Genomic DNA, 15,462 nt, shown 5'->3' with positions numbered 1-15,462 from the left:
GTGGATCACCTGAGGTCGGGAGTTTGAGACCAGCCTGTCCAGCATGGCAAAACCCCGTCTCTACTAAAAATACAAAAATGAGCCGGGCGTGGTGGTGGGCGCCTATAATCCCAGCTACTCGGGAGGCTGAGGCAGAATAGCTTGAACCCAGCAGGTGGAGATCACGGTGAGCTGAGATTGTGCCATTACACTTCAGCCTGGGCACAAGAGCGAAACTCCATCTCAAAAAAACAAAAAAGTATTTCAGGGGTGACCTTCAAAGGACTCCCATAACTTTCCTTGTCCTATACTGTTCTTCCACAAAACAAAAACGCAGACTTCTGGAGCTGAAAAAACTTACTGGAATCCAGTCTAACCTTTGATGTTTCTTGTAAGGTCTCCAAAAGCAGAAACATCAATGGCCTCCAGACCACTGGTCCTAGGTTTTATTCCCCATAACTCAAGTTCTTCTCCTGTAGAACCCAAACCATCCCCATTAGTTTCTCCTTGGCTGCCATTTTGGGACTGGCTGCTCATGGCCACGGTGGTATTCCTGAGGAATGGCTGGGCTCAGGCTGCAAAGTCGACACTCCCACTCCTCAACAGACACTATTCACAGCAGGAACCCATGTGAGCAAGAAAGGGGGTGTAGCCAGGAGGAACGTTCAGAGCGCGCCCTCACGTGCACCCCCGTGTGGGTCTGACCCCAGCAAGCCTTCCTCTCTCTTACTGTGTTCCGGTTCATTCTTCCTGTACACCAAGTAGATGACATCCCCAGTCTGTAAAGGGCATGTCTGCTTCTTAACAACTTTCAGCTTGTTAATCACTGTTCCATTGGTGCTGTAAAAAAACAAAAACACAATTTATTATACTTAAAATAACTTGGAGTTACAAGATTTTTTTTCTAGCACCATTAGCAAAGCAGCTCAATATGACCATTCTGGAAATACTCATAGGAACAGTGTAAATACGTAACGCACACATCCACGCACCCCTCACCATTCTCTCGAGAAATGGCTCGCCCAATTCTCCCTGACTGACAGCCTAACCAGCCACCACACCTCCTCACGTGCTTGGCAGCTCTGCTGCTGCAGGGCTGGGTTCTCTCCCGTTTGCCTCCTAGTGGACCCGGAGGCCTCGTCTGCAGTGTGGTGCTTCCACCTCCAGCCTCCCCTGAGCTGGACTTGCGCTATCCACAGTTCTGTTCCCTGCAGCCATCACAACCCCGGTGAGCTCATGCCTCCAATGAGTACTGATCCCTTCCAAGAGCCTGGCTCTGGGCAGAAGCAGACTAAATGCTGGGCCCTGCACTCAGAGCCTGTGGTCTGGCTGCCAAGCCCCCTGAGGCACTCTGCCCGGGGAGAGGCCAATGCAGATGCTGCTGACCCAGGGACAGACAGGAGAAGGCTAAGTTGATGGGGCAGGAAGTGCCTCCTGGGGACTTCTGAGCACAGACCTGACAGCAAATCAGGCGTTGGTCAGGTGACGAAGATCCAAGAGCACAGCATACCTGACGCACAAAACGGCAACCGAGCAAAACAACTGAAACCACACAGGCCTCAGCTCTGCAGCTTCACTCCCGAGGCCCCAGCAGTGGACAGAACTCACATCTGAGTGACCACCACGGTTTGCTGAGGTATGGGAGTGGCAAACAATTTCAGTAAACAGAGGGTAAACAGTGTAGGTTTTGCGGTCACCACTGCCACTGCTCAGCTCTGCCGTCTGTGGCAGGAAAGCAAATGCAGACAGTAAGCAAATGAACTGCCGCGGCCGTCTCCCCGTAAAACCTCCGAAACCAGGCAGTGGCTGTGTGTGCCTGAGTTCTGCTGTTACAACACAGAGCTGACCCTGGAAGATGCGGTTTTGAGCTGCGCAGATACACTTATACACAGGTTTTTCTCAATGAGAGGGAGTGAACCCCACACATACGCTGGACTGACTTTCTGTGTCCTCCTGCTCCGCAGGGCTGGCTACGGGGCTGGGGTGTGCACGGACTTGGGTGCATGCAGGGGCGCTGGAGCCAGTCCCCCCAGATGCCGAGGGGCGACTGCAGTCATCACTCATCCTCCTGCTCTTTCCAAACAAAAATCCGATTATTTCACTCCTCCGCTTACACCCGTTTGATGACTCCTCACTGCTCTCAGGCTAAAGCCCAAGCTCCCTTGTGTGACTTTGCTGCTCACCACACGCTCCGACCACACGGCCCTGCTCATGCTCGGGGGTCCCTACACACATGGTTCCTTCTGCCTGAGCCCCCCTCCCCTCCAGCCCACCTCTGCCAGGGAACGTGGCACCTCTGGAACCTGGAAAAGGCAGAGAACAAATTCTCCCCTGAAGCCTCCAGAAGAAATCAGCCCTGTTCAGACCTGGATTTTAGCCCCATCAGACCCATACTGGACTTTGGACCTCCATAACTATAGTAAGACAGCAAATTTGTGTTTTTTAAATCCATTAAGCTTGTGGTAAATTACAACAGCCATAAGAAAGTAACACCACCACGCAGTCAGCACAGGGAAGCCAGGCCCTGAAGCAGGCGGGATGGCCCAGGACCAGCACCCAGCACGGGGAAGCCAGGCCCTGATGTAGGCGGGAAGGCCTGGGACCAGCACCCAGCACGGGGAAGCCAGGCCCTGGAACAGGAGGGAAGGCCCGGGACCAGCACCCAGCAGGAGGAAGACAGGCCCTGGAACAGGAGGGAAGGCCCGAGACCAGCACCCAGCATGGGGAAGCCAGGCCCCCGAACAGGCGGGACAGCTAGGGACCAGCACCCTGCCTTTCCCATTGTGCCAAGAAATAGAGAACTTAATCTGATACCTATTAGACCAGGAAAAGGAGCATCAGTTCTTCCTATTAAAACCTACTTCCTAGTCTTCTATCCCTGAAACTATCAGTTACCAAAGAATCTCACAGAGCCTGATCTTTACCAAACAAAAAAAAATCCTGCGGTGAGAACAGCACACACTCAACATACTGCTAGAAGACCACCTGCCACTTGCAGCAGATTTAAAAGACGCACATTCTGGCTGGGTACAGGGGCTCACACTTGCAATCCCAGCACTTGGGGAGGCTGAGGCAGGTGGATCACCTGAGACCAGGAGCTCAAGTCCAGCCTGGCCAGCATAGTGAAACCCCATCTGAGCTGGGCGTGGTGGCGGGCACCTGTAATCCCAGCTACTCAGGAGGCTGAGGCAGGAGAATCGCTTGAACCCAGGTGGTGGAGGTTGCAGCGAGCTGAGATCGCACCAACAGCACTTCAGCCTGAGCAACAGAGCGAGACTCCGTCTCAAAGAAGAGAAAAAAAGGAATAGGCACATTCTGAGTAACACTGACACAGACTTCCCTTCTGAGAAATCATCCCAAGAAAATAGACATGAAGGCAGAGTTTGGGAAAGAGTCACTGCAGTGTTATTTATAGTAAGAAAAAGTCAAAACAATAAATGTCCACCAATAAGGGAAGTGACAAATAAACTATCTTAAGATAACGAAAAGATGAGCTGGATGTAGACACAGTGACATGTGAAGCGCTCCATAAAACACCGTAAGTGAAAAAAGCTGGCCGGGCACGGTGGCTCACGCCTGTAATCCCAGCACTTTGGGAGGCTGAGGCAGGCGGATCACCTGAGATCAGGAGTTCGAGACCAGCCTGGCCAACATGGTGAAATCCCGTCTCTACTAAAAATACAAAAGAATAGTTGGGCTTGGTAGTGTGTGCCTACGATGCCGGCTACATGGGAGGCTGGGGCAGGAGAATCGCTGGAACCTGGGAGTCGGAGGTTGCGGTGAGCCAAGATCGCACCACTGCACTTCAGCCTGCAACAGAGCGAAACTCCATCTCAAAAAAAAAAAGAAAGAAAGAAAAAAGCTGATGCCACAACAGTATGTGCAGCGTAATTGCATTTATGCAAAATATACATACCAACATATGCATTTTTAATGTATGAATAGGATTTTGGAAAGCTTTCCACTTTCTAAGTTGAATATCCCTAAGCTGAATGTCCCTAATCAGAAATGTGAAATCCAAAACTTTTTGAGCACCAACAAGACACTCAAAAAAATACTCACTGGAGCATTTCAGAATTTTGAATCAGACATGCTCAACTGATAAGTATAATGAAAATATTCTAAAATCTGAAACAATCCAAAATCTAAACAGTCTAGTCTCAATCATTTCAGATACTCAATCTGTACTTAAGTTGTACAAGAATGAGAATTTATTAGTTTTAAAAAATGATTTTTTGATTTGAGGGAAAGAAATCAAACTTGAATAGGCTCGCAAGAACCAAAAATTACCAGCATCTTTTAAGTCTTATTTCTGAGACATACTTAATTTGAATACATTCAAGAAGGGTCACAGACACCAAAGTGTCACTAAGGGTCCCATCCTGGAAACCAGGAAATACATCTTCTAATACCTTGGGAGCCTAATTAACTACAGTCATGCCCCAGATAGTAACTTTTGTTCTGTTTTGTTTTGAGGCGGAGTTTCACTCATTTTCCAGGCTGGAGTGCAGTGGCGCCATCTCAGCTCACCGCAAACTCCGACTCCCGGGTTCAAGTGATTCTCCTGTCTCAGCCTCCCGAGTAGCTGGGATTACAGGCGCACGCCACCACGCCTGGCTAATTTTTATATTTTTAATAGAGACGGGGTTTCTCCATGTTGGCCAGGCTGGGCTTGAGCTCCTGACCTCAGGTGATCCACCTGCCTCAGCCTCCCAAAGTGCTGGGATTAAAGGTGTGAGCCACTACGCCCGGCCTGATAATAATGATTTTTTCAACAGACGCATATACGATAGTAGTCCCACAAGATTAAAATAATTAAAATATCATATTTTTACTGCACCTTTTCTGTGTTTCGATAAATACTCTTACCATTGTGTTACAACTGCCTATAGCATTCAGTACAGTAGCACGCTGTATAGGTTGATAGCAATAGGAGCAATCGGCTATACCATATAGCCTAGGTATGTAGTAGGCTACACCATCTAGGTTTGTTTAAGTATACTCCGTGATGTTTGCAAGATGATCGAATTGTCTAACGACACATTTCTCAGACTGGATCCCTGTTGCTAAGGGACACATGACTGTGCTGTTATAAAAATGAGCCGCTGTTATCACACTAAAGACAGCATTTCTTCTCCTCCTCAGCCATGGCACACAGCACATAGCACGAAGTCAGGCTTCTTAAGCTACAAGAAGAAACACCAAAAGAAGCTCAGAACGTACTCACCTGGTATCTTCCAGTGTCACCTGACCTGATTTTTCATCCACTATAATTCTACAGTGATCTCCAGAGACCAGTTTATTGCTGGGGAACGAAAGGTCGCAACCTAAAAAAGAGAGGGTGGGACGACACGGGATATGATCATGGTAACTGTGAACACTACTGCCCTTTGTTTACCAAACTATGTGGTTCCAACTCAGGATCCCCACTGTACATACGTAAAAAAAACACTTAACCAAGAAAGACATAAAGAAATTTTTTTTTTTTTTTGAGACAGAGTCTCGCTCTGTCGCCCAGGCTGGAGTGCAGTGGCACCATCTTGGCTCACTGCAAGCTCCACCTCCCAGGTTCACGCCATTCTCCTGCCTCAGCCTCCTGAGTAGCTGGGACTACAGGTGCCCGCTACCACGCCTGGCTAATTTTTTGTATTTTTAGTAGATAGGGGGTTTCACCGTGTTAGCCAGGATGGTCTCGATCTTTTGACCTTCTGATCTGCCCACTTGGCCTCCCAAAGTGCTGGGATTACAGGCGTGAGCCACCGCGCCTGGCCCGTCCTGAACCTTTCTGAATCCCCATCCTCTCAAAGACACCCATCAATACCTCCAGTTACGCACAGCGTCTTAAATGGCAATTTTACACCCGGGCGCAGTGGCTCAGGCTTGTAATCCCAGCACTTTGGGAGGCTGAGGTGAATGGATCACGAGGTCAGGAGTTCGAGACCAGCCTGGCCAACACAGTGAAACCCCATATCTACTAAATATACAAAAATTAGCTGGGCGTGGTGGCGGTTGTCTGTAATCCCAGCTACTTGGAAGGCTGAGGCAGAAGAATCGCATGAACCCGGGAGGCAGAGGTTGCAGTGAGCCGAGATCACGCCACTGCACTCCAGTCTTGGCGACAGAGCTAGACTCCAACTGGAAAAAAAAAAAAAGCAATTTTACAATATGCTTGCATACACAGCTAACCTGATGAGTATTATTAGAACTTTAAAAAAACTCAGGTGCTTGGCTAGGCCCGGCGGCTCACACCAAGGCAGGTGGATCACGAGGTCAGGAGATCGAGACCATCCTGGCTAACACAGTGAAACCCCATCTCTACTAAAAATACAAAAAATTAGCCAGGTGTGGGGCCAGGTGCGGTGGCTCATGCCTGTAATCCTAGCACTTTGGGAGGCCGAGGCAGGCAGATCATGAGGTCAGGAGATTGAGACCATCCTGGCTAACATGGTGAAACCCCGTCTCTACTAAAAATACAAAAAATTAGCCGGGCGTGTTGGCAAGTGCCTGTAATCCTAGCTACTCAGGAGACTGAGGCAGGAGAATGGCAAGAGCCCGGGAGGCGGAGCTTGCAGTGAGCCGATATCGCGCCACTGCACTCCAGCCTGGGCGACAGAGCAAGACTCTGTCTAAAAAAAAAAAAAAAAAAGAAAGAAAGAAAAAAAACTCAGGGGCTTAAGTAATTCTTCGGTATCTTAATTTAGTCCTTAATTTATTTTCTGTGTAAACTTAGGTTTCATAAATCAACATAAAATTGAAGCGACAGTCACAAAAAGTGACTGAGCCAACTGCCATAGGCATTTGGTTTTTTTTTGTTTGTCTGTTTTGTTTTTTTTTTTGAGATGGAGTCTCGCACTGTTGCCCAGGCTGGAGTACAGTGGCACCATCTTGGCTCACCGCAACCTCCACCTCCCAGGTTCCAGCCATTCTCCTGCCTCAGCCTCCTGAGCAGCTGGGACTACAGGCATGCGCCACCATGCCCAGCTAATTTTTTGTATTTTTAGTACAGACGGGGTTTCACCATGCTGGTCTTGAACTCCTGACCTCATAATCAGCCCGCCTCGGCCTCCCAAAGTGCTGGGATTACAGGCGTGAGCCATCACGCCTGGCCTGAGATAAGCATTTGTACATGTATAAGAAACTGCATCTTATATACAGGGATGCATTTATAGCTGAATACAATAATTCTGACACTTTGGGGTTTTCTTTCTTTTATTTTTTTTTGAGATGGAGTCTCTCTCTGTCGCCCAGGCTGGAGTGCAGTGGCGCGATCTCGGCTCACTGCAACCTCTGCCTCCCGGGTTCAAGTGATTCTCCTGCCTCAGCCTCCTGAGTAGCAAGGATTACAGATGTGCACCACCAGGGCCAGTTAATTTTTGTATTTTTAGTAGAGATGAGGTTTCACAATGTTGGCCAGGATGGTCTCGATCTCTTGACCTCGTGATACGCCCACCTCGGCTTCCCAAAGTGCTGGGATTACAGGTGTGAGCCACCACCGCCCGGCCCTGAATACAATAATTCTATCTTCATTAAATGCAAGAGGGAAAATCCTCAATACTTGCCCTCTCCTTAAATCAAAAGAACAAAGGCTTTTTAATATCTTATCATTAACCATTACTGTCTATAATAATCTATAAAGATACATAAAGATACTGTAAGACAAAAAAGCGAAGGGTTTGGTCAGGAGACAGTGGCCTTGGCCGGGCGCGGTGGCTCACGCTTGTAATCCCAGCACTTTGGGAGGCCGAGGCGGGTGGATCAGGAGGTCAGGAGATCGAGACCACGGTGAAACCCCGTCTCTACTAAAAATACAAAAAAATTAGCCGGGCGTGGTGGCGGGCGCCTGTAGTCCCAGCTACTCGGAGAGGCTGAGGCAGGAGAATGGCGTGAACCCAGGAGGCAGAGCTTGCAGTGAGCCGAGATTGCGCCACTGCACTCCAGCCTGGGCGACAGAGTGAGACTCCATCTCAAAAAAAAAAAAAAAAAAGGAGACAGTGGCCATGCAAATGTACTTTTCCTAAATGTTCCACATAGAAAGACACCCTGAATCTGCTTTAGCCTGAGCCTTGCTCCCATCACTGACTTATGGGTGTGTGAATCAGAAGACTCTATATTGTTAAAATCCCAGCTGTCCTCCAGATTGTTTCATACATTCAATGCAATTCCAGTCAAAATCCCAGAGGGCTTGTAGACACTGACAAGCTGATTCTAAAGTTTACAGAAAAAAACTGTAGAAAAACCAAAGCAATTTTGAAAAAGAATGAAGCTGGAAGACTCATATTACTTAACTGACTTACCATCATGCTATAGTAATCAATACAGTATTGTGGCCGTGTAAGGATGGCCAGACAGAGACAAATGTAAAATCTAAAACTATGAAACTTCCAGTGGAAAAGACAGGCAAAAGTCTTAGTGCCGTTGGGTCTTGCATGGACTTCACAGATAGGACACAAAAAGCACAAACCAGGAAAAAATAATAATAATAAGCTGAGGTTCGTCAAAAGTAAAATCTGGGCCAGGCGCCGTGGCTCATGCCTGTAATCTCAGCACTTTGGGAGGCCGAGGGGGGCGGATCACAAGGTCAGGAGATCGAGACCACCCTGGCTAACATGGTGAAACCCCATCTCTACCAAAACTACAAAAAATTAGCTGGGCGTGATGGTGGGCGCCTGTAGTCCCAGCTACTCGGGAGGCTGAGGCAGGAGAATGGCGTGAACCCGGGAGGCAGAGCTTGCAGTGAGCCGAGATGGTGCCACTGCACTCCAGCCTGGGCGACAGCGCAAGACTCCAACTCAAAAAAAACAAAAAAAAAGTCATTCTGGGCCAGGTGTGGTGGCTCACACCTGTAATCTCAGCACTTTGGGAGGCCGAGGTGGGCGGATCACAAGGTCAGGAGTTCAAGACCAGCCTGACCAACATGGTGAAACCCAGTCTCTACTAAAAATACAAAAATTAGCCGGGCATGGTGGCAGGCGCCTATAATCCCAGCTACATGGGAGGCTGAGGCAGGAGAATGGCGGGTACCCAGGAGGCGGAGGTTACAGTGAGCCGAGATCACGCCACTGCACTCCAGCCTGGGTGACAGAGTGAGACTCTGGCTCAAAAAAAAAAGTAAGGCTGGGGGCAGTGGCTCACGCCTGTAATCTCATCACTTTGGGAGGCCAAGGCGGGTGGATCACTTCAGACCAGGAGTTCAAGATCGGCCTGGCCAAGATGACGAGACCCCATCTCGACTAAAAATAGAAAAAATTAGCTGGGCATGGTAGCATGCACCTGTAATCCCAGCTACTTGAGAGGCTGAAGTGGGAGAATCGCTTAAACATGGGAGGCGGAGGTTGCAGTGAGCTGAGATCGCGCCACTGCACTCCAGCCTGGCGACAGAGCAAGACTCCATCTCAAAAAAAAAAAAAAAGTAAAAATCTGTTCTTCAAAAGATACTGTTTAAAAAGATGAAAAGACAAGCTATGGACTGGTGGAAATATTTGTAAAACACATATCTGACAAAGATCTTGTATCCAGAATGTATAGAGAACTCTGATAACTCAGTAAATAGAAAGTAAACAATGCAACTTAAAACAATTTAAACACTTTATCAAAGAAGAGATATGGATGGCAAATTAAGCACATGACAAAATGCTCAACATCATTAATCTTCAGAGAAATGCAAATTAAAACCATGAAATACCACTACACACCAAATAAGAATTGGCTGAAAATAAAGACTGACCACGGGCCAGACACGGTGGCTCACGCCTGTAATCCCAGCACTTTGGGAGGCCGAGGAGGGCGGATCACACAGTCAAGAGATCGAGACCATACTGGCCAACATGGTGAAACCTCGTCTCTACTGAAGATACAAAAAAATTAGCCAGGCATGGTGGCACGTGCCTATAGTCCCAGCTACTCAGGAGGCTGAGGCAGGAGAATGGCTTGAACCTGGGAGGCGGAGGTTGCAGTGAGTTGAGATCGCGCCACTGCAAATCCAGCCTGGCGACAGGGCGAGACTCTGTCTCAAAAAAAAAAAAAAGACTGACCACCTACGAGTGGCCAAAGGGGAAGTGGAAAACCTGGAACTCTCGTACTCTGCTGTGGGACTGCAAAATGGACAAGCACATGGGAAACAATGCGGCAGTTTCTCACCAAGTTAAACAGACACTGGCCGCATGGCCCAGCAATTCCATTCATAGTTATTTAACTAACAGAAAAATGTATGTCCCTACAAAGACTGCACACTTATGTTTATATTAGCTTTCTTATAAAAACAGGAAGCAGTATAAATGTCCATCCACTGGTTGTAAACTAACAAACCGTGGTGCATCCAAACCACAGAATACTACCCGGTAACAGAAAGGAGCAAACTGCTGATCCATGCAACAAGGTGCGTGCCAGGGAAAGAAGCCAGGCGCAGAAGATGACGGCAGACACCCTGTGACCCCATGTCACGACATGCTGGAAGTAGCAGAAGGCAAAGAAACCAGATCAGTGGCTGCCAGGAGCCAGGACTCAGGGGGACCTTTCAGGGTAACGAACATGTTCTACATCTTGACTGCACTGGTGAGTACATTTCCCAAAACTCATGGAACACTGAACTCCAAAAAAGGTGAATTTTACTACAAGCAAAAATACTACCATGAAACCGGATATTAAAAATCTTATATGTGCAAACATTCTAGACTATTGGAAGTACTGTATCCAAGGCAAATATCACCTGTGGTCAAGCTCTTCCCATTCCATTGAGCATAACTGCCAGGATAGTCTCCTTCAAGCCCCAAAACCAGTGCAAGTCACAATGTTGCCAGAGCCGGTTTGTAACAGAGGTTTCTCCATGCCAGAGCATCAGGTTTTTTTTTTTTTCTTCGAGACAAGGTCTTGCTCTGTTACCCCAGCTGTGGTACAGTGGAGCAATCACAGCTCATTGCAGCCTTGAACTCCCAGGCTCAAGTGATCCTCCCACTTCAGCCTCCTGAGTAGCTGACACTACCAATATGCGCCACCACGCTCAGATAATTTTTAAATTTTTTGTAGATACAGGGTCTATGTTGCCCTGGCTGGTCTCAAACTCATAGGGTCAAGAGATCCTCCTGCTTTGGCCTCCCAAACTGCTGGGATTACAGGCATGAGCCACCATGCCTGGCCTGAGTATCAGTATTCTAATCTGGAACCAAGATGCTTTGTGCTGAAGTTCTATTCACAGCATTTGCTGTGCTTGACCCTTGGTGGGTTAAATCTTTCAAGCAGTTGATGTACATTTCTGCCACTTTCTTAGAATAAAGAGCTCTTGGCTGGGCGCGGTGGATCACGCCTGTAATCCACTTTGGGAGGCCCAGGCAGGAGGACCACCTGAGGTCAGGAGTTCGAGACTAGCCGAGCCAACATGATGAAACCCTGTCTCTACAAGATACAAAAATTAGCCAGGCGTGGTAGCGAGTGCCTGTAATCCCAGCTACTCCGGATGCTGAGGCAGGAGAATCACTTGAACCCAGCAGACAGAGGTCACAGTGAGCCGAGATCACGTCATCGCACTCCAGCCTGGGAAACAAGAGCAAAACTCCGTCTCAAAAAAAAAAGGCTGGGCGTGGTGGCTCACGCCTGTAACACCCCCGCAAAAAAAAAAAAAAAAAAGGATAAAGAGCTCTTTGGGAAGACAAGGTTGTTGCACCCCTTCCTACACGTTACTTAGGCTTTCCCTTTTCCCCCAAATAATGCCTCGTATATGGCAGGCACATCATTACTTTAAAATAATGAAGTTCTGGCTGGGCGAGGTGGCTCACGCCTGTAATCCCAACACTTTGGGAGGCCAAGGCAGGTGGATCATTTGATTTGAGGCCAGGAGTTCAAGACCAGCCTGACCAACATGGTGAAACCTCATCTCTACTAAAAATACCAAAAAAAACTAGCCAGGTGTGGTGGCACACGCCTGTAATCTCAGCTAGTCTGGAGGCTCAGGCAGGAGAATCACTTTAACCTGGAAGATGCAGGTTGTAGTGAGCCAAGATCATACCACTGCACTCCAGCCTGGGAGACAGAGTAAGACTCTGTCTCAAAAAATAAATAAATCAGGCCGGGTACAGTGGCTCACGCCTGTAATCCCAGCACTTTGGGAGGCCGAGGCGGGTGGATCACCTGAGGTCAGGAGTTCAAGACCAGCCTGACGAACATGGAGAAACCCCATCTCTACTAAAAATACAAAGATTAGCTGAGCGTGGTGGCACATACTTGTAATCCCAGCTACTCAGGAGGTTGAGGCAGGAGAACTGCTTGAACCCGGGAGGTGGAGGTTGAGCCAAGATGGTGCCACTGCACTACAGCCTGGGCAGTAAGAGCAAAACTCTGCCTCAAAAAATATATATACACATATATATAAAATAAATAAGATAATCAAGTTCTACAACTGTTAGGAACTGAGTGTGTGTAACTGAGTGTCTGTACCCCCCTAAAATTCATATATTTAAGTCCTAATCCCCAATGTGACTATATTTGGAAACCGGGCCTGTGAGCTGATAAATGTTAAATGAGGTCACTGGGTGGGAATCAGATGTCACAGGGCTGGTGCCCTCTTAAGAGGAAGCAGAGAGAACAGAGTCCTCTCTCTCTGCCATGTGAGGACACAGCAAGAAAGTGGCCACCTGCAAGCCAAGAAGAGAGCCCTCACCAGGAACCCGATCTGCCAACACCTTGATCTTGGACTTCCCAGCCTCCCAAACCATGAAAATAAATTTCTGGCCAGGCACAGTGGCTCACGCCTGTAATCCTAGCACTTTGGGAGGTCAAGGCAGACAGATTGCTGGAGCTCAGGAGTTCAAGACCAGCCTGGGCAACACAGTGAAACCCCATCTCTACTAAAATAGAAAAAAATAAGCCAGGTGAGGTGGTACATGCCTGTAGTCCCAGCTACTCGGGAGGCTGAGGCAGGAGAATGGCGTGAACCCGGGAGGCAGAGCTTGCACTGAGCTGATATTGCGCCACCGCACTCCAGCCTGGGTGACAGAGCGAGACTCCGTCTCAAAAAAAAAAAAAAAAAAAAATACAAAAGATTAGTGGGGCGTGGTGGCGGGCGGTAGTAGTCCCAGCTACTCGGGAGGCTGAGGCAGGAGAATGGCGAGAACCTGGGAGGTGGAGCTTGCAGTGGGCCGAGATCGCACCACTGCACTCCAGCCTGGGCGACAGAGTGAGACTCCATCTCAAAAAATAAATAAATAAATAAATTTCTGTTGCTTAAGCCACCCAGAATGTAGTATTTTGCTATGGTAGTATGAACAAACTAATACAATAATCCTAAAGTTTTTGCTGGCAACATTATTATTTATAAATTCACTAAAATCATTCCTATTAAAAGATAAACTCAGTGACATATTTTCGCTCCTTGTCTTAACATGTAACGTCCTAACATGTAATAACATGTATAACATGTTACAATAACAATGGCTAATACTAAGTGCTAACTCTAAAGTTCCTTCTAAGCAGTTTGCGTATGATCTCATTAATTCCTCAGAGCAACTCTGTGAAGTAGGTACATAGGTGCAGAAAGATGTTGTTAGCCCAGAGTTATGTGTTGACAGGTTGGGAACCCACATAATTTGTCTCTAGGGCCTCTGCTCTTCACCAAACCTCCTAGTCTATCAAGTAAAGACAAAGGGAAAAAACTTCAAATACTTTCTCTTGTCTTAAAGGGATAATTTTGACATGTTACAATGATATCTAAATACTTTCAAAGTTGTAAAATAAACTTGGACTTGATACTGGAATGTAAGACTACCAAAACACCCCAAAAAACAAAACCAGGTCAGACACAGTCACACCTGTAATCCCAGCACTTTCGCAGGCCGAAGCTGGTGAATCACTTTAGCTCAGTTGTTCAAGACCAGCCTGGGCAATATGGCAAAAGCTCGTCTCTACTAAAAATACAAAAATTATCCAGGCATGGTGGCGCACGCCTGTAGTCCCAGCTACTCCAGAGGCTGAGGCGGGAGAATCACTTGAACCTGGAGGCAGAGGGTGCAGTGAGCTGAGATCACACCACTGCACCCCAGCCTGGGCCACAGAGCAAGCCTCTACCTCAAAAAAACAAACAAAAAAAACAAAAAACCAGGTGCAAGCACATTACAAGGGGTGAAACTAACCAAAAAAAAATTTGCTTCCAAACAGCAAATATTTCCCATCCTTGCTCCTTTTTAGAGTATAACGGCTGAGCTAATTTATTAATTTTCAGACAAACTAAACATTTTTGTTGACAGGACCAGTGCATTTCTCTCCCCATACAAAGGCTTCAGGGGAAATCAAACTACCAGATGGTCACTTGGGAGACTGGAGGCAGTGAATGTGGAGGCTGAGGGAACTTTCTCTCACCAGTTGTATGACTTTGTTCAAGTTCTTACCTTTCCAGGTTTATTAAATAAATAAATAAATATTCTAGGGGCTGGGACTTGAGATCTTTTTTAATCTAAGCACTACAGCTATAAATTTCCCTCTGAGTACTGTCTTGGCTGCATCCTAAATACCTTTTGGTGTATTCTATTTTTGTTTCATTTGTCTCAAAACATTTTTAAAGTTCACCTTGTAAAGACTTATTTGACCCACCGGTTGCTTTAAGAGTGTGGTGTTTAATGTCCACATATCTGTGAATTTTCCACTTTTCCTTCTATTATTTTTAATTTTGTTCCATTACAGTCGGAAAAGATACTCTGTACGGCAACGAACGCGACAATATTGCATTCTGGAGAGTATATTAACACAACTAATTTATAAAGTTGTAACGAGGGCTAAATGATGTGCATGAATCATGCGCAAGAATGGGTGGGCAGAACACCGAATAAATACCAGTTCTTACATGAGATTTCACTCCACGGAAAAATCTGGAGCGCACACTGCACCGCCGCCCCTGTGGCCTGCCCGCAACCCGGTGGCTCTGCCCGGCCCCGGCCCCAGGCCCCAGGCCCCCGGCCCCAGCCCCGCACCTCGTCTCCGCCCGATGGTCCACTCCCGCTTCCTCAGGAGGACGTGCGGCTCGCCCTCCTCCGCGCCCAGACGCAGGAGCCGTCCCCAGGGCTGCGCCGGCGGCGACTGCTTGCCTTCCTCGGGCCGCTCCATCGGGATTCACATCTGCGGAGACCCCGGAAACGCCCGTGGAGACTCCCGACCTCAGACGCCGAGACTCGGCGCCCGCCCCACCCCGCGGGCCCCGGCCCGGACGTCCCCTCCCACGGCCGCAACCAGGTCCCCCTTCGCCGCCCGCCGCAGCCCCTTCGCCAGCCGCGCTTACCCCCGCCCCGCGTCGAACCCGGAACCGGCTGCGCCGCCGCCGCTGTCAAGAGACATTGCGACTCCCTCAGCTGATCCGCGGGGCGGGGCCAGAGGCCTCTGCGCCCCGCGATTGGCTGGCCGCGGCGCTCACCAAGAGCGGCAGCTAGAGCGGAGCCGGGAGTGGCCAGCGAGAGTGGGCGCGTGGGGGGCGCTCGGCCATCTTTGATCCTGGCCGGGCGACTTCGT

The 15,462-nt window shown here is 48.4% G+C and overlaps 1 protein-coding gene across 7 annotated transcripts in view; it reads right to left on the bottom strand.

The window, feature by feature from the left end:
* CHFR (checkpoint with forkhead and ring finger domains) overlaps positions 1-15,310 on the bottom strand; it is a 44,669-nt gene extending 29,359 nt beyond the window's left edge. For 4 of the 7 annotated variants that reach the window (XM_032168195.2, XM_032168196.2, XM_058424756.1 and 1 more), the window contains exons 1-3: positions 14,931-15,128; positions 5,207-5,306; positions 710-819 (exon numbers count right to left, since the gene is read on the bottom strand). In XM_032168195.2, coding sequence (XP_032024086.1) covers positions 710-819; positions 5,207-5,306; positions 14,931-15,063 — 343 coding nt within the window. In that variant the 5' untranslated portion in view covers positions 15,064-15,128. Of the gene's footprint in view, positions 1-709; positions 820-3,695; positions 4,338-5,206; positions 5,307-14,930; positions 15,131-15,235 lie in introns of those variants that run through there. The other 3 variants (XM_032168194.2, XM_032168200.2, XM_032168201.2) reach the window with 3 other exon arrangements.
* Positions 15,311-15,462: the final 152 nt, after the last annotated feature.

The sequence above is a fragment of the Hylobates moloch genome, unplaced genomic scaffold, assembly GCF_009828535.3.
Source record: "Hylobates moloch isolate HMO894 unplaced genomic scaffold, HMol_V3 SCAFFOLD_12, whole genome shotgun sequence".
Classification (NCBI taxonomy): domain Eukaryota; kingdom Metazoa; phylum Chordata; class Mammalia; order Primates; family Hylobatidae; genus Hylobates; species Hylobates moloch.
Note: the sequence above shows the minus strand (reverse complement) of the source record. Positions and strands in the feature narration are given on the sequence as shown.